The sequence below is a fragment of the Coregonus clupeaformis genome, chromosome 3, assembly GCF_020615455.1.
Source record: "Coregonus clupeaformis isolate EN_2021a chromosome 3, ASM2061545v1, whole genome shotgun sequence".
Lineage (NCBI taxonomy): Eukaryota > Metazoa > Chordata > Actinopteri > Salmoniformes > Salmonidae > Coregonus > Coregonus clupeaformis.
This window is the reverse complement of record NC_059194.1, coordinates 29,549,807-29,574,459: the sequence shown is the minus strand read 5'-3', so window position 1 is coordinate 29,574,459 and position 24,653 is coordinate 29,549,807. Positions and strand designations below refer to the sequence as shown.

At 43.7% G+C, this 24,653-nt stretch overlaps 1 protein-coding gene across 10 annotated transcripts in view; it reads left to right on the top strand.

The window, feature by feature from the left end:
- The window catches only part of LOC121544210 (janus kinase and microtubule-interacting protein 1), a 57,180-nt gene that overhangs the window by 4,707 nt on the left and 27,820 nt on the right, over nt 1-24,653 (top strand). For 8 of the 10 annotated variants that reach the window (XM_041854142.2, XM_041854155.2, XM_041854149.2 and 5 more), the window contains exons 1-4: nt 12,495-12,992; nt 22,593-22,894; nt 23,064-23,396; nt 23,754-23,915. In XM_041854142.2, coding sequence (XP_041710076.2) covers nt 22,739-22,894; nt 23,064-23,396; nt 23,754-23,915 — 651 coding nt within the window. In that variant the 5' untranslated portion in view covers nt 12,495-12,992; nt 22,593-22,738. Of the gene's footprint in view, nt 1-12,494; nt 12,993-22,592; nt 22,895-23,063; nt 23,397-23,753; nt 23,916-24,653 lie in introns of those variants that run through there. The other 2 variants (XM_045208072.1, XM_041854134.2) reach the window with 2 other exon arrangements.

Genomic DNA, 24,653 nt, shown 5'->3' with positions numbered 1-24,653 from the left:
TTTACTGCTGCTCTTTAATTATTTGTTATTTTAATGTTTTACTTATCTATTTTTTACTTAACACTTATTTTTCATAAAACCGCATTATTGGTTAAGGGCTTCTAAGTAAGCATTTCACTGTAAGGTCTACACTTGTTGTACTCGGCGTATTTGACATACATTTGATTTGATTTGATTTTGAAGAGGGGTCCAGGAATGTTGTATCCGCAGCCACTAAAAACCACACTGTCTTTATTTCTACACCACTCTCTCTCTCTCTCTCGCTCTCGCTCTCGCTCTCGCTCTCGCTCTCGCTCTCGCTCTCGCTCTCGCTCTCGCTCTCGCTCTCGCTCTCTCTCTCTCTCTCTCTCAGTGAGGGACTTTGAGCTGCAGCTCTTGGGAGTGTTTCTGGCCCAGGAGAGGCGGAGACAGGATCAGCTGAGGGCGGAGCTAAACAACCTGCAGCTGGGGTCATGTTCAGGTCAAGGACCAGCTTTCCCATGACCCCATAGTAACCTCACCACTCAAACGATAGTGAATTAAAGTGTGACTGTGTACAGTCGTGGTCAAAAGTTTTGAGAATGACACAAGTATTGGTCTTCACAAAGTTCGCTACTTCAGTGTTATGAGATATTTTTGTCAGATGTTACTATGGTATACTGAAGTATAATTACAAGCATTCCATAAGTGTCAAAGGCTTTTATTGACAATTACATTAAGTTTATGCAAAGAGTCAATATTTGCAGTGTTGACCCTTCTTTTTCAAGACCTCTGCAATCCACCCTGGCATGCTGTCAATTAACTTCTGGGCCACACCTGACTGATGGCAGCCCATTCTTGCATAATCAATGCTTGGAGTTTGTCAGAATTTGTGGGTTTTTGTTTGTCCACCCGCCTCTTGAGGATCGACCACAAGTTCTCAATGGGATTAAGGTCTGGGGAGTTTCCTGGCCATGGACCCAAAATGTCTGTTTTGTTCCCCGAGCCACTTAGTTATCACTTTTACCTTATGGCAAGGTGCTCCATCATGCTGGAAAAGGCATTGGTCGTCACCAAACTGTTGGTGGTTGGATGGTTGGGAGAAGTTGCTCTCGAAGGATGTGTTGGTACCATTCTTTATTCATGGCTGTGTTCTTAGGCAAAATTGTGAGTGAGCCCACTCCCTTGGCTGAGAAGCAGCCCCACATATGAATGGTCTCAGGATGCTTTACTGTTGGCATGACACAGGACTGATGGTAGCGCTCACCTTGTCTTCTCCAGACAAGGTGTTTTCCGGATGCCCCAAACAATCGGAAAGCGGATTCATCAGAGAAAATGACTTTACCCCAGTCCTCAGCAGTCCAATCCCTGTACCTTTTGCAGAATATCAGTCTGTCCCTGATGTTTTTCCTGGAGAGAAGTGGCTTCTTTGCTGCCCTTCATGACACCAGGCCATCCTCCAAAAGTCTTCGCCTCACTGTGCGTGCAAATGCACTCACACCTGCCTGCTGCCATTCCTGAGCAAGCTCTGCACTGGTGGTGCCCCGATCCCGCAGCTGAATCAACTTTAGGAGACGGTCCTGGCGCATGCTGGACTTTCTTGACGCCTTCTTTACAACAATTCAATCTCTCTCCTTGAAGTTCTTGATGATCCGATAAATGGTTGATTTAGGTGCAATCTTACTAGCAACAATATCCTTGCCTGTGAAGCCCTTTTTGTGCAAAGCAATGATGACGGCATGTGTTTCCTTGCAGGTAACCATAGTTAACAGAGGAAGAACAATGATTTCAAGCACCACCCTCCTTTTAAAGCTTCCAGTCTGTTATTCTAACTCAATCAGCATGACAGAGTGATCTCCAGCCTTGTCCTCGTCAACACTCTCTACCTGTGTTAACGAGAGAATCACTGACATGATGGCAGCTGGTCCTTTTGTGGCAGGGCTGAAATGCAGTGGAACTGTTTTTTGGGGATTAAGTTCATTTTCATGGCAAAGAGGGACTTTGCAATTAATTGCAATTCATCTGATCACTCTTCATGACATTCTGGAGTATATGCAAATTGCCATCATCAAAACTGAGGCAGCAGACTTTGTGAAAATGAGTATTTGTGTCATTCTCAACTTTTGACCACGACTGTACTGTGCCCCATTGTAGAAGCCTTATGCTCAAAAGACAGTGTTCAAAATATGAATATTGTCTTAGGTTGGCTCTCTCTTTTTTTAAATTACTTTCCTGCTCTCTCTCTCTCCCTCGCCATCTGTAGGAGTGTTTGGAGTCTGAGCTGCAGGTTCTCAGGGCCTCCAGGGAGAGCCTGGACTGTCAGCTCCTCACCCTCACCATGGAACCATTACTTTTGCACACAGCCAGAGGTGACAGAGGGATGGAGAGAGGAAGGAGAGCGAAAGAGAGGATGATGTGTACATTTAAAGAGAGAGGGGAAAGGGCGCGAGAGGGAAGGGATGATAGAGGGAGACATGGATGACAGAGAGGGGGAGAGAAAGAATGAGTGAGGGTGAATGAGAGAGATGGAAAGAGGGAGTGAGAGGGAAGATCGAGAGACGGGGGATTCATTTCTTAACAGCACTTCTATTGAGGTAGTAAACCTAATTTACTAGATTAGTGCAATCCAGTTGGAGGGGATGAGGGTATTTACTGCTGTGGCACTTTCCATTCAAACTCTGTTACACAAACATCCCCACAATCACACAACACATTTTCCCATGAATTGGGTAATAATCTCAAGCCCGAGGTTTAGAATAATTTGCTTGTTATGAGTCCAATCCCTTTCATTGTGCTAATCTCCATCAGGGTGTTAGGTCAACACCCAGCCAGGCTAGGGAGGGTTACATTTGGGGGACAGAAGTGCTGGAGTTGGCGTCAAGTTAGCTCATGGTAGAGATCACAGTAGTGTTTTAGTCCAGACAATAGACTCTCTTACCCTCCTATGAGCGCTATCATCCTTTTCTTATCCCTGTCAGGTGGTGACTGATTTAAAACGATAGTACAGGATCAAGCCTCATGTTAGGCAATCACCGTATTGATGTCACCTATTATACAGTAAATGAAGTTTAGTGGTCAGGGAGGACTGGAGATGAAGAAAAAGATAAGACTATGATAACAGAAATATAACCTATTTTATATATGTATACAGTACCAGTCAAAAGTTTGGACACCTACTCATTTCAGGGTTCTTCTTTAGTTTTACTATTTTTTAAATTGTAAAATAATAGTGAACTATGAAATAACACATATGGAATCATGTAGTAACCAGAAAATTGTTAAACAAATCAAAATATGTTATATTTGAGATTCTTCAAATATCCACCCTTTGCCTTGACGACAGCTTTGCACACTCTTGGCATTCTCTCAACCAGCTTCACCTGGAATGATTTTCCAACAGTCTTGAAGGAGTTCCCACATATGCTGAGCCCTTGTAGGCTGCTTTTCCTTCACTCTGCCGTCCGACTCATCCCAAACCATCTCAATTGGGTTGAGGTTGGGGGATTGTGGAGGCCAGGTCATCTGATGCAGCACTCCATCACTCTCCTTCTTGGTAAAAGAGCCCATTGTCCTGTTGAAAAACAAATGATAGTCCCACTGAGCCCAAACCAGATGGGATGGTGTATCGCTGCAAAATGCTGTGGTTGTCTCAAATGCATTAAGAAGGAAAGAAATTCCACAAATTAACTTTTAAGAAGGCACACCTGTTAATTGAAATGCATTCCAGGTGACTACCTCATGAAGCTGGTTGAGAGAATGGCAAGAGTGTGCATAGCTGTCATCAAGGCAAAGGGTGGCTATTTGGGCTCCTGAGTGGCGCAGCGGTCTAAGGCACTGCATCTCAGTGCTTGAGGCGTCACTACAGACCCCCTGGTTCGATTCCAGGCTGTATCACAACCGGCCGTGATTGGGAGTCCCATAGGGCGGCGCACAATTGGCCCAGCGTCATCCGGGTTTGGCCGGTGTAGGCCTACATTGTAAATAATAATTTGTTCTTAACTGACTTACCTAGTTAAATAAAGGTAAAATATTTTTTTTTTTTTGTGAAGAATCTCAAATATAAAATATATTTTGATTTGTTGAACACTTTTTTGGTTACTACATGATTCCATATGTGTTATTTCATAGTTTTGATGTTTTCACTAATATTCTACAATGTAGAAAATAGTAAAAATAAAGAAAAACCCTTGAGTGAGTAGGGGTTCTAAAACTTTTGACCAGTAGTGACTGAACAAAAATATAAACGCAACATGTAAAGTGTTGGTCCCATGTTTCATGAGTTGAAATAAAAGATCCCAGACATTTTACATACGCACAAAAAGCTTACTTCTCTCAAATTTGTGCACAAATTTGTTTACATCCCTGTTAGTGAACATTTCTCCTTTGCCAAGATAATCCATCCACCTGGCAGGTGTGGCATTTCAAGAAGCTGATTAAACAGAATGATCATTACACAGGTGCACCTCGTGCCGGGGACAATAAAAGGCCACCCTAAAATGTGCATTTCTCTACCATAATCCGCCTCCAACGTCATTTTAGAGAATTTGGCAATACGTCCAACCGGCCTCACAACCGCAGACCACATGTAACCACGCCAGCCCAGGACCCTCATATCCGGCTTCTTCACCTGCGGGATCGTCTGAGACCAGCCACCAGGACAGCTGACCTTCTAGGCAGAGTTGCAAAGAAAAAGCCATATCTCAGACTGCCCATCTTAATCTTTTCTTTTTATTGGCCAGTCTGAGATATGGCTTTTTCTTTGCAACTCTGCCTAGAAGGTCAGCATCCCAGAGTCGCCTCTTCGCTGTTGACTTTGAGACTGGTGTTTTGCGGGTACTATTTAATGAAGCTGCCAGTTGAGGAACTGTGAGGCGTCTGTTTCTCAAACTAGACACTCTAATGTATTTGTCCTCTTGCTCAGTTGTTCACCGGGGCCTCCCACTCCTCTTTCTATTCTGGTTAGAGCCAGTTTGCGCTGTTCTGTGAAGGGAGTAGTACACAGCGTTGTACGAGATCTTCAGTTTCTTGGCAATTTCTCAAATGGAATAGCCTTCAATTCTCAGAACAAGAATAGACTTCAGAAGAAAGTTATTTGTTTCTGGCCATTTTGAGCCTGTAATCAAACCCACAATTGCTGATGCTCCAGATACTCAACTAGTCTCAAGAAGGCCAGTTTTATTGCTTCTTTAATCAGCACAACAGTTTTCAGCTGTGCTAACATAATTGAAAAAGGGTTTTCTAATGATCAATTAGCCTTTTCAAATGATAAACTTGGATTAGCAAACACAACGTGCCATTGGAACACAGGGCTGATGGTTGCTGATAATGGGCCTCTGTAAGCATATATGTAGATATTCCATAAAAAAATCAGCCGTTTCCAGCTACAATAGCCATTTACTACATTAACAATGTCTACACTTTATTTCAGATACATTTTATGTTATTTTAATAGACAAAAAAATTGCTTTTTTTTCAAAAACAAGGACATTTCTAAGTGACCCCAAACTTTTGAACGGTAGTGTACGTGTGTGTATGTATATATATATACAGTGAGGGAAAAAAGTATTTGATCCCCTGCTGATTTTGTACGTTTGCCAACTGACAAAGACATGATCAGTCTATAATTTTAATGGTAGGTTTATTTGAACAGTGAGAGACAGAATAACAACAACAAAATCCAGGAAAACGCATGTCAAAAATATTATAAATTGATTTGTATTTTAATGAGGGAAATAAGTATTTGACCCCTCTGCAAAACATGACTTAGTACTTGGTGGCAAAACCCTTGTTGGCAATCACAGAGGTCAGACGTTTCTTGTAGTTGGCCACCAGGTTTGCACACATCTCAGGAGGGACCCATTTTCAATGCCCTGGCTGAGGGAAGGAGGTTCTCACCCAAGGTTTGACGGTACATGGTGCCGTCCATTGTCCCTTTGATGCTGTGAAGTTGTCCTGTCCCCTTAGCAGAAAAACACCCCCAAAGCATAATGTTTCCACCTCCATGTTTGACGGTGGGGATGGTGTTCTTGGGGTCATAGGCAGCATTCCTCCTCCTCCAAACACGGCGAGTTGAGTTGATGCCAAAGAGCTCGATTTTGGTCTCATCTGACCACAACACTTTCACCCAGTTCTCCTCTGAATCATTCAGATGTTCATTGGCAAACTTCAGACTGGCCTGTATATGTGCTTTCTTGAGCAGGGGGACCTTGTGGGCGCTGCAGGATTTCAGTCCTTCACAGCGTAGTGTGTTACCAATTGTTTTCTTGGTGACTATGGTCCCAGCTGCCTTGAGATCATTGACAAGATCCTCCTGTGTAGTTCTGGGCTGATTCCTCACCGTTCTCATGATCATTGCAACTCCACAAGGTGAGCTCTTGCATGGAGCCCCAGGCCGAGGGAGATTGACAGTTCTTTTGTGTTTCTTCCATTTGCGAATAATCGCACCGACTGTTGTCACCTTCTCACCAAGCTGCTTGGCGATGGTCTTGTAGCCCATTCCAGCCTTGTGTAGGTCTACAATCTTGTCCCTGACATCCTTGGAGAGCTCTTTGGTCTTGGCCATGGTGGAGAGTTTGGAATCTGATTGATTGATTGCTTCTGTGGACAGGTGTCTTTTATACAGGTAACAAACTGAGATTAGGAGCACTCCCTTTAAGAGTGTGCTCCTAATCTCAGCTCGTTACCTGTATAAAAGACACCTGGGAGCCAGAAATCTTTCTGATTGAGAGGGGGTCAAATACTTATTTCCCTCATTTAAAATGCAAATCAATTTATAAAATTTTTGACATGCGTTTTTCTGGATTTTTGTTTTGTTTTTCTGTCTCTCACTGTTCAAATAAACCTACCATTAAAATTATAGACTGATCATTTCTTTGTCAGTGGGCAAACGTTCAAAATCAGCAGGGGATCAAATACTTTTTTCCCTCACTGTACATAGTCCTTTTCCAAGTGCTCAGAGAGCTTTATATTGTAACAGGACACCCAGCTGAGCCAGTGCGCTAATGTGTGATGTAGCTTGCTGTTAGATCGCCGATGCGGCGAGCAGGCTCCCTTCTCCATATTGATCTGCTTCTATTCTTAGGCTCTGGGAGATGTGAGGATGAGGATGAAGATGAGAATAAAGGATGAAGCCAGGGAGACAGAAGGGCCACACTTTAAACAAGGACCCCAAGGGGCCGTCGGTTGGTAGCTTTACACGTCTGTTTTTTGTTCTGTTTGTGGATTTGAGTGTTTCTTTGGTTCTGGGACAGTTTTGTTTGTTTTGAACGATGAGTCAGTTCTCGCAGCCAGGGGTCTTTTGTAAACTGTTGCTACGCACAAGCTATGTTTGTTGCTAGTGAGTGTGTGCTTTAGAGTGTTGCTTCGTTAGCAGCTTTGCTATTGGACTCTGCACTACAGCACTGGAGCAATGTGTATGAACACTGAGTTGACAAAACATTCTTTCCATGACATAGACTGACCAGGTGATTCCAGGTGAAAGCTATGATCCGTTATTGATTTCACTTGTTAAATCCACTTCAATCAGTGTAGATGAAGGGGAGGAGATAGGTTAAAGAAGGGTTTTTAAGCCTTGACACAAATTGAGACATGGATTGTGTATGTGTGCCATTCCGAGGGTAAATGGACAAGACAAAATATTGATGTGCCTTTGAACGGGGTATGGTAGTAGGTGCCAGTAGTGTAAAGTACTTAAGTAAAAATACTTGAAAGTACTACTTAAGTAGTTTTTTGGGGTATCTGTACTTTAATATTTATATGTTTGACTACTTTTACTTTTACTTCACTACATTCCTAAAGAAAATGATGTACTTTTTACTCCATACATTTTCCCTGACACCCAAATGTACTTTTCAATGCTTAGCAGGACAGGAAAATGGTCTAATTCACACACTTTTCAAGAGAACATCTCTGGTCATCCCTACTGCCTCTGATCTGGCGGACTCACTAAGAACATGTTTTGTTTGTAAATGATATTTTAGTGTTGGAGCGTGCCCCTGGCTATCCGTAAATAAAAGTGGTCCTCTGTAGCTCAGCTGGTAGAGCACGGCGCTTGTAGCGCCAGGGTAGTGGGTTCGATCCCCGGGACCACCCATACACAAAAATGTATGCACGCATGACTGTAAGTCGCTTTGGATAAAAGTGTCTGCTAAATGGCATATAAAAATAAATATATAAAAATAAAAGAAACAAGAGAAGGAGGCTGTCTGGTTTACTTAATATAATACTTTTATATATATATATATATATATATATATATATATATATATATATATATATATATATATATACTTTTACTTGATACTTAAGTATATTTAAAAGCAAATACTTTTAGACTTTTACTCAAGTAGTATTTTACTGGGTCACTTTCACTTGAGTCATTTTCTATTAAGGTATCTTTACTTTTACTCAAGTATGACAATTGGGTACTTTTTCCACCACTGGTAGGTGCCAGGAACTGCAACTCTGCTGGGTTTTTCACGCCCAACAGTTTCCTGTGTGTATCAAGAATGGTCCACCACCCAAAGGACATCCAGCCAACTTGGCACAACTGTGGGAAGCATTGGAGTCAGTGGTGATTTTAGCATGTAAATCTTGGTGGGGCAAACTCCCAAAATGTTTTTTAGATGCATGCCAGCAAAGCCACAACACTAAACAATACATGAATTGCACTATAACGGTGACAAACAGTGCCCACACACTGTTAGGGATAAAACTCTATTTTCATCACCATGGAGTGAATCCTTACCACCACTACACCTGGCTATCAGCAGAGCCTTGTCTTGCAGCGAAACAGTTAATTCAGCCTCATTTACTGCATTAAAAAAAAAACATAGCTGATATGGCTGACTTGCATAAACAAATGTGGTTTCTACAGACAATTGAGATGTACAAACTATGGCATAAGGGAATGACGAGCGGATAAGAGGCAATCCGTAGTCGATTAAGACATTAATGAGCGAGCTAGGATGGACGTAGTCAATATAACTATTTGTTCAGCACTTTTGAAATATACAGCGACAGAATTCAGAACATGGGCCGTTCTTACAATATTCTCCCTGTACACCAAGTCAGAACCATAGGATAAATTAAGGGGGCATAAAAGCAGACAACGATAGCTCTTACAATATTTGATGATTACATTTCTCTAAAACAGGCTATAGGCTACATGTGCACCACCGAGTCAGAACAGTAGGCTAAGTTATGAAGAGGAAAGGGACCAAATTATTAGGGTGAGGCACATGGGTACTAACAGCGTACTACACAACATACACTTAGTATTACTTTCTTAGCTACAGTATACATATCTCCCTGGCATATTACACAATTTATGCAGCAGCATACAATAAATTGTTGGACTCACCTTGTTGTGCTGTGCTCACTTGAACAGGAAGGTCCTTGCGGGCAAATTTTGTAATCAAACTTTGTCATCAAAGTCAGGCAATCTCTCGATTTATGCTGCTTTCAAGACACCTGGGAACTCTGAAAAAAACAAGGTTGAATCATGACGTCAGTGATCTTCAGGTCGGAGCTCTAGAAAGAGGCCTGAGTTCCTGACTTGGAATTCCGAGTTGGATGACCGTTCAAAACGTATTTTCCTAGTCTGAGCTAGTTTTTTTCTGAGTTTCCAGTTGTCTTGAACTCATTGAAGTCTGAGATTTCCCTGTTCTGAGTTTCCAGTTGTTTTGAATGCGGTAGAAGTCATGCTGGATTGACAGCATGGCCAATGTTTTCAACCTTTTCTGGCCAATGTTGTGTTGCAAGTGAATGTTTATCCTTTTAAACTTGGAAAAGAGACCCTTAAACCCAGACTTGGACCACACACCCTCTCCACTGAATAGCAGGCTAGTGATCGCTTTGCAATGCTTACAGTTAGCCACTGATTCCTTCCAAACCACTCATTGTTGAATTTGCGATTTCCAACTTGTTGTGTAATGTTTATATCCAATGGCCGATGAGCACCGATACGTTTTATCTATAATTTATCTTCATATGACAAGGATTGAAAAGGATTTGCCAGTATATTGTCGACTTGATTCATGATGATGACTGCTTGTCTAGCTTGCTAGCTAATATTTTGAAAGTATGATGTTGACATGATCAGTCCAATCAAAGCTACGGTAGATATAACGTGATTTGACGTCATTTTATCTGTGGCCAAGGACCTTGAGCCTTCTTGGATGGGCACTTCTAATGTAAATCTATGGCAGCACCCAAGGGGCTTGAATTTTCAAGCTCTCCCCGTAGATTTTACGGTACCGTAGTGTCCCCATGAGTGTCAGAACACTGAGCCAATCACGGCGCAACTAGTGAACATTACCAACCCCTACGCTCCGTATTTTCCGCTGGCTGCCCCACCACCACAGAAAGCACTGAGCTAGGTTGAAACATCTGCATTTTGGAGCTGCCTTACTCAAGAAAGCAACTCAATATTAGGACGGTGTTCTTAATGTTTTGTTCACTCAGTGTATAGTTTACATAGTAGCATGTACAGGCTTTGTTACATGTTTGCCTAGCATGCTAATAAACGCACTACAAAGTTTGTTTACTTTCCAGCCACTGAAGCAAATATACCCATTCCACCCTGAGCCCACGTGTTGTTCCTTGCACTGGCCACACAGCAGCTTTTCATCTAAATATTCTAAGTCTGTGTTATGACGCTGGGTGAGAAAGGTGTATTTGTAAAGTAAAGCACAGTACTGGAATGTGTAATGGAACGGTTCTGTTTCCATGGTTCTGTTCTCATACACCAATCCTCACAGACATACAGTATATGTTTACATTCCGTTCGGTCTTTCAATGGACAGGAACAAATAAATAACTAACTCTATCAATATGTAGTCTGTGCAGTGTGTTTGAGTTCTGTTCTGTGTGTGTTTTGGATGCTTCTTTGGGTAAGGATGTGGAATATCAGAATCAGACTCATGTAGTCTGTGTAATAGAGGGCGAGTCATGCCTACGAAGTCTAATTAACTACATATGAAGCATTACATCACTACTGGCAGGCTGTGACAGGGTGGGACTAGGATCAACATTGGGAAAAGGGGACATTTCAGAACCTGGACTGTACTGCCTGGGAACATGGACTTGGGGGAGAGAGAGGGGTCCAAGGGATGATTGTGACGTGTGTGTAGGAAAGGGCGAGAGAGAGAGTGTGAGAGAGTGGTGGGAAAGGAGGATCACAATCAGAAGCTTCATTTGATTATCTAAATCTCCATCTAACTTCATCTCTCGCAGGTCCCATCTGAGCCCTTCAGACTGTCACTAAAGAAGCTGGTTTATAATTAGTTTAAACTGTTAATGCTCATGAATATGTTTAAGCTCATAATGTCACACACTCATGAATTCTTAAGCTGGTTATGTAAAGTTAAGACAGAGGCTTGTTTCTACACTCAGCTCCTTTTAGTCCAGCCATAGAAATAGAACAGCTATAGCGTTCATCACCACTATTCCTACACTGAATATGGCCTCAAACGCACATCCCTTTCCACAACACACAAATAAAGTTTTAAAAAAATTGAGACACATTTATACAATTATGAAAAGGAACACTTTCACTATTAGTCAGTCTCTCTGCCTGCCCCACATTCAAACCATCACACTACATCCATCCATCCATCCATAGCCCCTCCCCTTCCTTATCAGTCTGTTAGGCTGCATTCACCCAGGCAGCCCAATTCAGATTTGTTTCATTAATTGGTCTTTTGACCAATCAGATCAACTCTGAAAAAGATCTGATGTGAAAAGATCTGATGTGACTAGTCAAAAGAACAATTAGTGGGGGGAAAAAAGATCAGAATTGGTCTGCCTGTGTAAACGCAGCCTCATTGTGCTGTCCTCAGCATTAGGCCTACCAACCACACTCACCCTCCCAACATCCTATGTCCCTGCAGCGAAGGACTACATATGCTGCCACTAAAGTGTGCAGTGGTTTCTGTTAGTGTGTGTCTGTGCGTGCGTGTGTGTTGAACACCACTCTGACAGACCACAGCAGTAGGCAGAGAGAGAGACAGGCAGCTGGGCGTGAGTAATGCATCCATCCAGGCCCAGGGAATCTGGGTCACAGTCACACTACTGTGGGACTTCAGGCAGACACTCTTATTTACTCTCAATGTTAGATACTTATACTGCTGGGTGATGTTCACTAACGCAAACGCTCCTCCTATTCAAACATACCCATAGTCAGCCCGGTTATTCTGTGGGAGAGGTAGACTGCCCACTCCTGATGAACAGTATAACGAGTATTCACCAGATGTAGTAGCAAAGAATGGACTAGGGAAGGAAGTGGAACAGTGCCTAAGGTATAAAAATGTGTTTCTCTCACGTTCAGTCCACTTCAAAGGGTCGGAGGTTAATTGGGTGTCATCATTATTCAATAGCCTATTATTAGGATAGAGGACTGGTTTTGTGGATTATTAGGCACATCATAAAGAGAGTGGGTGGGTGGGTAGCATCATATATGCGTAATTGCATAGGTTATTGCCAAACCACCAGTCGTCCTGCTCTGACCGTGCACGCTCTTCCCGTGCGGTGTCATTCCTGAATACGCAGTCAGGTGTCGCGTGTCTTTTGCGTTACCGGCGGCGTCCATGATGTTCCCACATCCACGTAGCATTGGTTTTTTCTCTCCCTTTTTATTACCGGGAGAGCTGAGCTGCTGGATGAAATGTTTTGAGAGAAAACTGACGTCGTGTGTAGGCGTGGTGTGAGCCAGCGTGCAGAGAGAAACTCACCGCAGAACCGTGAATCTAGTCTGGACACCACGTTTTAGTGGAATTTAGTCTACATTTTGCCGAACTTTACCATCCGCTGCTAATTATAGAGGGATTAATTTATAGCGGGCTATTTGAGAGGATACGTTTGTAACTCGCCTGCTCGATGGAAAAAAAGAGAACGCCCAGCACAGCATCTCAAATCGAGGTGTGAGTGCTCTCTGTAAACCGACGCCGAGGCACCGCTGCCATAGTGGATGAGAACCAGCAACATTTAACCAGACCGACAAGGATACCTCTCACTTGATGACTGACACCATTTAAGTAAGTTTATGTTGGTCAGTTGGCCAGCCCGATAGCTCTGCAAGCTAATTTGTGCTACGTGCGCAAACTGACAGGCAGGCTGTGGATTCTCGCTCTATACATCCGTCTTTACATTGTATCACACAGAGTCCATGTAACATTGTACCATTCAGTGTCTAGCCTGCTGATGTTACAACATGGCCATAATAGATTGTTGATCTGAAGCTTTTTAGAGCCGTCTTGGCTATGCAAATGGATGTTGTGGTCTGCGGCAGGGCTGGCCCTAGACTTTTGGTGGGCCCTAGGCGAAATTTGGTGGTGGTTAAATTGCTGATGTGCTAGTTACATGTCCATCTCCAATATTACATGTCCATCTGACATGTCCATCTCCTCTAGCCTACAGTACTGTAATATTGCCTTTAACAACTGGACTCATGGCCATAATTTCTCAAAGTGGACACAACATATGTGTTCTGCTCACGTCCTGTGCGCTAACATCACTAATTATGGTGATTAGAAGGGATGATCCGGAGGTGCTTTGGGCACCTAAACCCAGATTTAGCATCAAATTGACTCTTTGCTAATTGGATCTTTAGGGCAACAGCTGCCTGGACGATTTGATCGCTCCTCTTCACCGCCTCTCCTCTAATCCCCAAACTCCTGACCCTACCGCCTCCTCTTTTATCCCTGGTCTTCTAATACATTTGGTATTGAGTCTAATGCATGTCCCACTCCGCCTTGCCTTCCTCACATTTTAAAGCTGTTCTCTTTCTCCTTGCTTTCAATGCTGGATCTGTATAAGGAGAGAGGGAGGCAGGTTTAATGAGGTTACTGAATTTACTATCATCTGTGTGTAAGGGGATGAGGAGAGGCTGCTACTTACTGCCAGCGCTTCTGCAGCTACACACACACACTAGGGCCAGGACAGTACCGGTATCGCGATACTCGTTAGTAGCGTGGCAAGGAAACAAAACATGAAGCAGATTTATCTTTAGGAAAACAGCCCTAATGTTGGAAACAAACATCATAATGTTGTCATCCAGAGTCACATTTATTTATTTTCCAAGATAAAGCACAAAACATTTTACATACAGCAGGTTTTTAAAGGACCAAAGAGAGTGGTCTGCGTCGTGTTTTTATTTTTGCCATGGAAAAAATATTGACATGCTGGTATCGTCCCGGCCCTAAAACACACACACACACACACACACACACACACACACCTATTTAAATCCCACACATTGCTCTATCAAATTCAGCATAGTACCATCATCACATAGAGTAAGTAGCCGGCAGTCCTTTTAATAGACTGCAATATTATACTGTTGAGCCCTCCATCCCCTCTCTTTACCCAACACAGCAGCTCCCATCATGACTTGGACTGTTGTGAATATAGAGTTGTTTATACTCACTAAAAACAAATGGGTTAAAAATAACCCAACCATGGTTCATTATAGCACCTACCTCACGTTGGGTTATTTTAACCCAATGCATTGAGTAGATTTTTTTTAACACAGCGCATTGTGTTATCTAATCAACCCCCAATGTGATTATTCATGCTCAATTGTAGTATTTAATAACTTTATATTTTAAACACGTTCACATTGATACCCTAAGGCAGTTAACCCCCAACAACAACTGCTCCCCGGGCGCTGATGATGTGGATGCCCACCCCTGACTCAGAGGGTTTGGGTTAAATGTGGAGGACACATTTCGGTTGAATGCATTCAATTGTGCAACTGACTAGGTATCCCCCTTTACCTTTTCTTTCCACTCATCACCCTCCCTATCAGTGGCGTAAAGTAACTAAGTAAAAATACTTTGAAATACTACTTAAGTCGTTTTTTTCTTCTGTACTTTACTATTTATATTTTTGACAACTTTTATTCCACTACATTCCTAAAGAAAATATGTACTTTTTACTCACATACGTTTTCCCTGACACCCAAAAGTACTCATTACATTTCAAATGCTCAGGCAGGACAGCAATATTGGTCCCATTCATGCACCTATCAATATAATGCGTTGTCATCCCTACTGCCTCTAATCTGGCGGACTCACTAAACACAAATAATGTGTTTGTAAAATGTGTTGGAGTGTGACCCTAACTGTCCGTAAATAAAAAAAGAGGAAATTGTGCCGTCTGGTTTGATGTATAGCGTTTGCTTTTACTTTTGCTCAAGTATGACAATTGAGTACTTTTTCCACCACTATAAATAAGTGCATTTAAAAACAGATACTTCTAGACTTTTACTCAAGTAGTATTTTACTGGGTGACTTTTACTTGAGTCAATTTCTATTAAGGTATCTTTACCTTTCTCAAGTATGACAACTGAGGACTTTGTCCACCACTGCTCCCTATCCCTAACAAGACAAATACACTGAGTTTCAAAAGGTCCAGCAAGTGTCCACTATATGCAATTACATTGAACATTACACAGGGCTGTGAGCAGTGTAGCTTGTCCCCGAGCTGACGGACAAATGGTTCTTGGCTCTACCTTCCGGAGATAGGCTACTGCTTGTTGAGTCCAACCTTGAAAGTAACAACAAATAACGTTTAGCAGGTCTAAACGTTAGAAATGCTCTTGGCACACCATCTTGAAAAGGGAAGCATTTCTGTGCTGTACTGACAGTAGAAATGTTCATATTACAGTATGTGTACAGGTTGTATTAGGGGCGTATCATTTGCCCATCCAGTTTGTATGACCATGGAGGCAGCATGCCAGGAACTACCTTAGGGGAAAACAACAACAAAATCTTGAATTAGTAAATGTGCCTAGCTTGGTGTTGGCACATGCACTCTAGCCAACATCTTGCAGATACAGTGCGAGTGGGTTAGTCTACATGATGAGATTATTGTGGATAAGAGCGAGAATATTTTTGTCAAGCATTGATCATCATGTCATCAGAATAAGACCCTCAACATTTATTGGGAAAGAGCATCAAGCTCATCACCTTGCACTTTCACCACCCTGTGAAGTTCATCATAACGTATTTCATCTGTAGCCTAATAACTGCATGGTTTCCTGAGTCATAGTGGGAGCACCACACAACATGTCATTGCGTGACTCAAAGTTTACTTCGATATGATGGTTATTATATCAATATTTGCGACTTAAAGGTGTTTCTACTGCCATTTCTCGCATAATTAATTTTACCGACACAAAAAGATCCCACCATGTCGAACGAACAAATTCTGTCAGCATTTATAAAATTGTTCCGAAACTTCCTGTTTCCATCACAGCTGTCGTGATTTTAGTTTATACGGTATAACTTTACTCGCATAAAAATTGTGGATGGAAATGTGGTTAATGTCCAAGAGTGAAAAGATATGTCAAAAACATTATTATTATAGTCCTAGTATATTTGTCACATTGTCTTACCATTAGAAGGGTTTCAGCATCCTCTGCCAGGTCACTTGCCCTCTTCTCCCCATATGGAAGACATTGACACATGTCCGATGATCCTCCGTCACGCATAGTCACAAGTCAGTCAGTCAGTCTAAGCCTGGCCCAATCCTGGGCCTGGAGGCTGGCCAGACCTGTTCTGTAAGTCCACAGTCTGCTCTCTCTCCCTCCCTCTCTGCTGCAGCTTTTATCACAGCACAGCCTGCTGAATCCGTGTGGTGTGTGTGTGTGTGTGTGTGTGAGAATCCTGTAGTGAATGAATGTACAGTATGTGTAGAGTGTGCCTCTCTCTCTCTGTGTGTGTGTGTGTGTGTGTGTCTGTCTGTCTCCCATCCTTCCCTTCCTCCCTCCCTTGCAGTGTTGTAAAAAGTACCCAATTGTCATACTTGAGTAAAGGTAAAGATACCTTAATAGAAAATGACTCAAGTAAAAGTGAGTCACCCAGTAAAATTCTACTTGAGTAAAAGTATTTGGTTTTAAATATACTTAAGTATCAAAAGTACATGTAAATACTAAAACATATTTAAGTATCAAAAGTAAAAGTATAAACCATTTCAAATTCCTTATATTAAGCAAACCAGACGGCACCATTTTCTTGTGTTTTAAATGAACAGATAGCCAGGGGCACGCTCCAACACTCAGACATAATTTACAAATGAAGCATGTGTTTAGTGAGTCCACCGGATCAGAGGCAGTAGGGATGACCAGGGATGTTCTCTTGAAGTGTGTGAATTAGACAATTTTCCTGTCCTGCTAAGCATTAAAATGTAACGAGTACTTTTGGGTGTCAGGGAAAATGTATGGAGTACATCATTTTCTTTAGGAATGTAGTGAAGTAAAAGTAGTCAAAAATATAAATAGTAAAGTACAGATATCCCAGAAAACTACTTAAGTAGTACTTTCAAGTATTTTTACCTAATTACTTTACACCACTGCTCCCTTTTTATAGGTACATTTTCAACCCAGTCAGTGTGTAGTGGAGTATTTGTGTACAAGAGTATGTGTGTTCTGTCTCACTTCATTCACTTTGGCTATGTTCATATTTAACCCAGCCATGTATGTGTGTGGGCTCTGTTGTGCAGACTGGCCTCGAGGTGGTCCATCTGTGATTGGCTAATGAGCTCTGGACGAGTCTAAAGTCATCTGCCTTTATTGCCACGCTACTATTGCACTGTTAAGCTGGTACTGCTGCCATATCTGTACTCTGGCAATGACACCTTTACTACAACACAGTACAGTACACTATGTCAATCATGATGGTACATTATATGGTACCACAACAAAAGCACCCTCAGTACAATGTAGTGTGTGAACCACAGTAAAGGCCTCAGGGACAGGAAGCTCCGGAAGGAAGATGTGTTGGTAATAATACTACATTGTTTGGCTTAGGTTCAGGTTGGTCATTTGGCTGTTCTGAAGGGATTTTTTTCAACATCACCTTAGGCTGCTAATATATTGTACTGTATGGTGGTGAGTGTCAGTGCTTTGGTTGTTGGTGAGAGGCAGTGTTTGGATAGCGATTCTGCTGGTTGGTAGCATTGGGTATTGGTTCTGTCAGTTCCTAGTGTTAGGGGTATTGCTACTGTGTGAATCTTTAGGGGAGTTTAAAGTGGAAGTCTGCCTCTCTCTTAGTTGGTTGGTATTTCGTCACCATGTCCCATTCTCCTGCTCTGTAATTAAGCTCTTTGTTGTGTTTGTTAAGCAGATTGTCTCAGTGCCACATTTGACTAGCTAGGCCTCTGAGGAGCGGGTTTGTCCTTCGCTCTGTTTCCCTTTCATACGACTTGACTGGTCAAACATGGAACTTTGAGCAATATTTCCATATAGAGAGTGTATACACTTCAGTCAGTGTATGAATTGGTTGTGTAGACTAGCGTTATAGTGATAGTCATGTTAAATATATATGAGTGAGGGTAATGGTAGTATGTTGTTAAGAACTGGTATTCTCTCTTAATAAATATGTTTTTAATTTGAGAGATGCTAACATTTAACTCCATACGCTTGTTATTTTCTCCTTTACCCTCATAAAACAACATAGCTTCCCGTTATTACGTTCCTGCTTTTCCCTGGACCATAAACTTCCCCACATCTGTTCCAGGGATGGTAGATGTGAGGTGGTTGTGTTTGATGCGTTACTGGGCTGGAAGACTAGACCCCATGTCAGTGTGTTTCTGTTCTGTCTAAACTTGGGCTGGATTCTATTATGAAAACGGATCTGTCCTGAATGCCCTTTTCCTTTGATGCCTTAGCCGAGTTACTGAAATGACTGCATCGATGAAAGCAGTATAGTAGATTACTAGGACGATGTTTAAGTATAATATGGCATCTTCTCTATTTTGCCCAATGTTGAATCAACCCGCAGTCCATAGGACTCATTTGCCTCTCTGTTGTCATGCGTTTATGACAGAACATGGGGGGGTTAGATGAGGGGATCAATAAACTCATCGCCACAGAGACACAGTCACGACTGGAGCCATGCCATTCACATTCCAAAACATAGATTGCAAAATGTTCATATTGACAAATTCACCCTGCAATTGGGTGCTAATTAAAACTACACCCACAAACACATATTGAGCTACAAGATGAGCCATGCTTCTCATCCTGTTGGTATTGATTGCACAATTTTATTTTTCACCAAACATGGGATACCCCTTCGCTGATCGCTCGAAACACAACCTTTGAGCATAGCTTGTTGACTGACTCTGGAATGAATGAGTCTGTGTGTGTTTGTGTACATAGATGTTAGTAAGAATACAAATGTGTTGTTCTTTGTGTATGTGGCTGTGTGCAATGTCCTCTCTCTCTCTCTCTCTCTCTCTCTCTGTCTCTCTGTCTCTCTGTCTCTCTGTCTCTCTGTCTCTCTGTCTCTGTCTCTGTCTCTCTCTCTCTCTCTCTCTCTCTGTCTCTCTGTCTCTCTGTGTGAGAATGAGAACTGCTGTCCTCTCCACTCTGCTCCGTGACATCATCATAGCAACGGAGAGGATGGAGGTGGGAAAGTAGGACAGAGTGGGGGGAGGAGGCAGAGGGGGTTTGGTGTGATTGCCCCCTTATGGCCCCTTCAGTGTGATTGCCCCTCCACCTCTCTCTCTCCATCTCTTCCTGTTTCCACTCAGTGTTTGCCTGTTCATTCTGTCTATCGGTGTGTGGTAGAGAGCTCCCCTGCCGCTCAGCAATGCATTTCTGACTCTGTCAACCTCGTCTGAGAGAGATGGTCTCTAGATAAAGAAATAATGTAGTCTGTGTGTGTGTGTGTCGGTCGAGAGGTCTGAAATCCTCTGGGAGGCTCTTTCCTCCTTCACAGGGCCCTTTAATGTGGGAGGAGTGAAGTTTAAGAGCACAGGTTGCCTTGGTAACAATTGCTGCCATCTGTGTGAGTGGTGTGCGTGCGGGCGGGCGGGAAAGGATGGAGCAGCCTCTGGTCTTAATGCTTCATCTCCTTCATTTTGAATGATTTATTTATTACTCAGCAGAATGGGAAGGTTACTGGGTTACACTGGAATGCTTCCTTAGCCTTATGAATCTAGAAAGAGACAAAGTCCATTCTCAATGAGGGTACTGTTTATATATTCTGTCATACTGTCTCATAAAATAACTTCTCACATCTGCAGCACAACATGGCTACCAACTGCACTATAACTGCAAAGAGGAGGGCAGAAGGTATCTACGGAGTGGGGATGGATCTGAGAAGGACTGACAGAAGGGTGGGAGGTTTTAGATGAGGAGAGGGAAGATGCCAGCAGGGGTCTGAGGAGTGGATGTGGACTCCCTCTGATGGCTGAAGAGGGCTTGGGGAGAGGAGAGACTGAATAATGTGTAGTAGTCCCAGACTGTCCAATAGTAGAGGGTTCTCTTGGCTGTAGGGTTCTCTTGGCTGTAAGGTTCTCTTGGCTGTAGTACTATAGGGTTCTCTTGGCTGTAGTACTAGAGGGTTCTCTTGGCTGTAGTACTATAGGGTTCTCTTGGCTGTAAGGTTCTCTTGGTTGTAGGGTTCTCTTGGCTGTAGTACAATAGGGTTATCTTGGCTGTAGTACTAGAGAGTTCTCTTGGCAGTAGGGTTCTCTTGGCTGTAGTAGTAGAGGGTTCTCTTGGCTGTAGTACTATAGGGTTCTCTTGGCTGTAGGGTTCTCTTGGCTGTAGTACCAGAGGGTTCTCTTGGCTGTAGTACCAGAGGGTTCTCTTGGCTGTAAGGTTCTCTTGGTTGTAGGGTACTCTTGGCTGTAGTACTAGAGGGTTCTCTTGGTTGTAGGGTTCTATTGGCTGTAGTACAATAGGGTTCTCTTGGCTGTAGTACTAGAGGGTTCTCTTGGCTGTAGGGTTCTCTTGGCTGTAGTACTATAGGGTTCTCTTGGCTGTAAGGTTCTCTTGGCTGTAGGGTTCTCTTGACTGTAGAACTAGAGGGTTCTCTTGGCTGTAGGGTTCTCTTGGCCGTAGGGTTCTCTTGGTTGTAGTAGTAGAGTGTTCTCTTGGCAGTAGGGTTCTCTTGGCTGTAGTAGTAGAGGGTTCTCTTGGCTGTAGGGTTCTCTTGGCTATAGTACTAGAAAGTTCTCTTGGCTGTAGGGTTCTCTTGACTGTAGTATAGTACTAGAGGGTTCTCTTGGCTGTAGGGTTCTCTTGGCAGTAGGGTTCTCTTGGCTGTAGTAGTAGAGGGTTCTCTTGGCAGTAGGGTTCTCTTGGCTGTAGTAGTAGAGGGTTATCTTGGCTGTAGGGTTCTCTTGGCTGTAGTACTAGAGGGTTCTCTTGGCTGTAGGGTTCTCTTGGCTGTAGTACCAGAGGGTTCTCTTGGCTGTAGGGTTCTCTTGGCTGTAGTAGTAGAGGGTTCTCTTGGCTGTAGGGTTCTCTTGGCTGTAGTACTAGAGGGTTCTCTTGGCTGTAGTACTAGAGGGTTCTCTTGGCTGTAGGGTTCTCTTGACTTTAGTACTATAGGGTTCTCTTGGCTGTAGGGTTCTCTTGGCTGTAGTAGTAGAGGGTTCTCTTGGCAGTAGTAGTAGAGGGTTCTCTTAGCTGTAGGGTTCTCTTGCCTGTAGTACTAGAGGGTTCTCTTGGCTGTAGTACTAGAGGGTTCTATTGGCTGTAGGGTTCTCTTGGCTGTAGTACTAGAGGGTTCTCTTGGCTGTAGTACTAGAGGGTTCTCTTGGCTGTAGTACTAGAGGGTTCTCTTGGCTGTAGGGTTCTCTTGGCTGTAGTAGTAGAGGGTTCTCTTGGCTGTATGGTTCTCTTGGCAGTAGTAGTAGAGGGTTCTCTTGGCTGTAGGGTTCTCTTGGCAGTCGTAGTAGAGGGTTCTCTTGGCTGTAGGGTTCTCTTGGCTGTAGGGTTCTCTTGGCTGTAGTACTAGAGGGTTCTCTTGGCTGTAGTACTAGAGGGTTCTCTTGGCTGTAGTACTAGAGGGTTCTCTTGGCTATAGGGTTCTCTTGGTTTTAGTAGTAGAGGGTTCTCTTGGCTGTAGGGTTCTCTTGGCTGTAGTACTAGAGGGTTCTCTTGGCTGTAGTACTAGAGGGTTATCTTGGCTGTAGTACTAGAGGGTTCTCTTGGCTGTAGGGTTCTCTTGGCTGTAGTAGTAGAGGGTTCTCTTGGCTGTATGGTTCTCTTGGCAGTAGTAGTAGAGGGTTCTCTTGGCTGTAGGGTTCTCTTGGCAGTCGTAGTAGAGGGTTCTCTTGGCTGTAGGGTTCTCTTGGCTGTAGGGTTCTCTTGGCTGTAGTACTAGAGGGTTCTCTTGGCTGTAGTACTAGAGGGTTCTCTTGGCTGTAGTACTAGAGGGTTCTCTTGGCTATAGGGTTCTCTTGGTTTTAGTAGTAGAGGGTTCTCTTGGCTGTAGGGTTCTCTTGGCTGTAGTACTAGAGGGTTCTCTTGGCTGTAGTACTAGAGGGTTATCTTGGCTGTAGTACTAGAGGGTTCTCTTGGCTATAGGGTTCTCTTGGCTGTTGTAGTAGAGGGTTTTCTTGACTGTAGTAGCCCAGACTGTCCTGGCCAGACAGATTTTCATGCACAATGGAGCCTCTAAGCGGATCCCAGGGAGAGGAATTGGATTATGATAAATGGCCAGAGAGCTGCCAGTGTGCTCTCTGTGGATGTTTAAAGTGTGTGCGTACGTGTGTGTCTGTCTGTGTGAGCATGTGTGTGAGCGTGTGTGTGTGTGGGTGTTTCTACGTCTCAAAATATAATGTTTTCCTCAGGCTATTTTCATTACTAACCTGTTGTTCTTATCCCTCTGCAGGACAGACGAATATCCAGCCAGTGATGTAGATGAGGATGATGAAGTTACATATGGAAGGCTGTGTGGGGTTGAAGAGCAACGCCTGATTCTCCTGCACTTCCTCATCCACTCTGAGCCGTGCCCTCTAATTGGGCGGCCGGAGCACGATGTCATCGACCACACCCACCTCAGCCCCGCCTTCCAAGAAGACGCGTGGGAAGGAGAGGACGGAGGGCATGGGTGACTCGCCGCAGACAGCCAATGAGGAGCTGAGGAGCAAGCTGATGGATATCCAGATAGAACTGCAGCAGGAGAAGGGCAAGGTAGGCCCGCCCCCTCTGACATGATGATATGATTATCTAATGGCTATACAATGATCTACTGTTTAATGATACTATTAAGAAATCATTATCACTCTCTCTTTTTCCTATTTCCCCTGCAAACTTCTCCTTCTCCTCCTCTATCCCACCCTCCTCTCCCTCCCCTGGGTAGGTCTCTAAGCTGAGAGAGCGTCTCCAGGAGCAGAGGCAGGCCAGGGAACTGGAACAACACAAACACACGGTGGTCCTCACCGACCTCCGCGCCAAACTGCACGAGGAGAAGCTCCGCGAGCTGGCCACCGCTCGCGAGGTGTTGGCACGGCAACACGAGTTGGAGCTATCGCGTACCATTAAGATCCGCGACGGGGAGGTGCAGCGGCTCCAGGGGCTGGTCCACGCTCTGAGGGACGGGGCGGCTGACAAACTGAAGAGCGCCCTGCTAGGAGAGGCCCGGGAGGAGGCCAGGAGGGCCTTCGATGGGGAGAGACTCAAACTGCAGCAGGAGGTAGGTTGACCTTGGGGATCAACTTGAATCCACCTTGCATTGTGGTATTGGCGTAGTCGTTTTTTCCCATGGTCAATCAGAGTCCTAGCCTGGTTTAGGTTAGGCTACTGCAAATTCCTTCTACTACCAGCTAGACTCCTCTCACAGGTAGATGCCTCTTGTTTTCAGTATAAGAAGTTTGACTGTTTAGTCTGGTTTTTAAAGTTCTTATTTAAAGACACAGAGCATTTTCTTTGTTTCTGGACTAGCAGAGTCATATGACATTACTATCTCCTGAATCATCTTAATTGCTCCAGGGTCCCAGTACTTGGAAGTGTATATACACTCTAACTGTGTCTGTGTGTGTGTTCCCCTCAGGCCCTGAAGCAGGAGACTGCACGGAAGCAGGTTGAGGAGGCCCTGGCTAACGCACTGCAGGCAGACAAGGCCAAAGCAGCCGACCTCCGAACAGCCTACCAGCAGCACCAGGATGAGATCAACCGCATCAAGAGAGACTGTGAGCGAGACATCCGAAGGGTGGTGAGTCGACCGTAACATGACCGCACACGATGTGCCTGTCTGCAAACCATAACCCCGATCACATAACCCCTGATTGATCCTAACCCACATCAAACAAGACCATGTGAGAGACAACATGATTGTCTGGTGCTGAGTGACCTGAAAGTTAACCAAATTCCAAACCAATATAAACCATAGCTAAGTGAAATTGGAACTACCCTCAAACAAAAGACTGATTCCTCAGATCCTGAGTTCCCTGTATGCGTTTCCCTGTATGCACTGTATCTGATCGATAGCTTGAAATGCACTGTACCCTATGTTGATCTCCAGTTCTATTTCACACAGTGTAGTTTTGCTTATTAGAGACCCAGGTAGCACAGATAACACATAGACCGAAGAACACAGGACAATAGCACAGGGCCATGAAAGATGTATCACTAACCTGCTTTACAGCCAGGACATTTGACTATATCATTTGACTGGAAAAAGGAGAGGGAAGGGAAGTGAGAGTGAGAGAGGGGAGTGAGATGAAGACAGGAAGAGAAAATGAACTAGGATTCATGAATTAATTACACTCAACAATGTTGGTGTTGCATACTTTGTTGGTTGGAAAAGAGTGAGCTGTTCTTGGAGGAAGAGAGCAATGGTGTAGAGAGAGCGTGCAGGTCGGGTTAAGGCTAAAGAGTTCCAGAGTGAAGGTTTGTTACCTTTTCTCTCTCTTGTTCTCACTCTCTCTCCCCCTTCTTTCTCTCTCTCTCA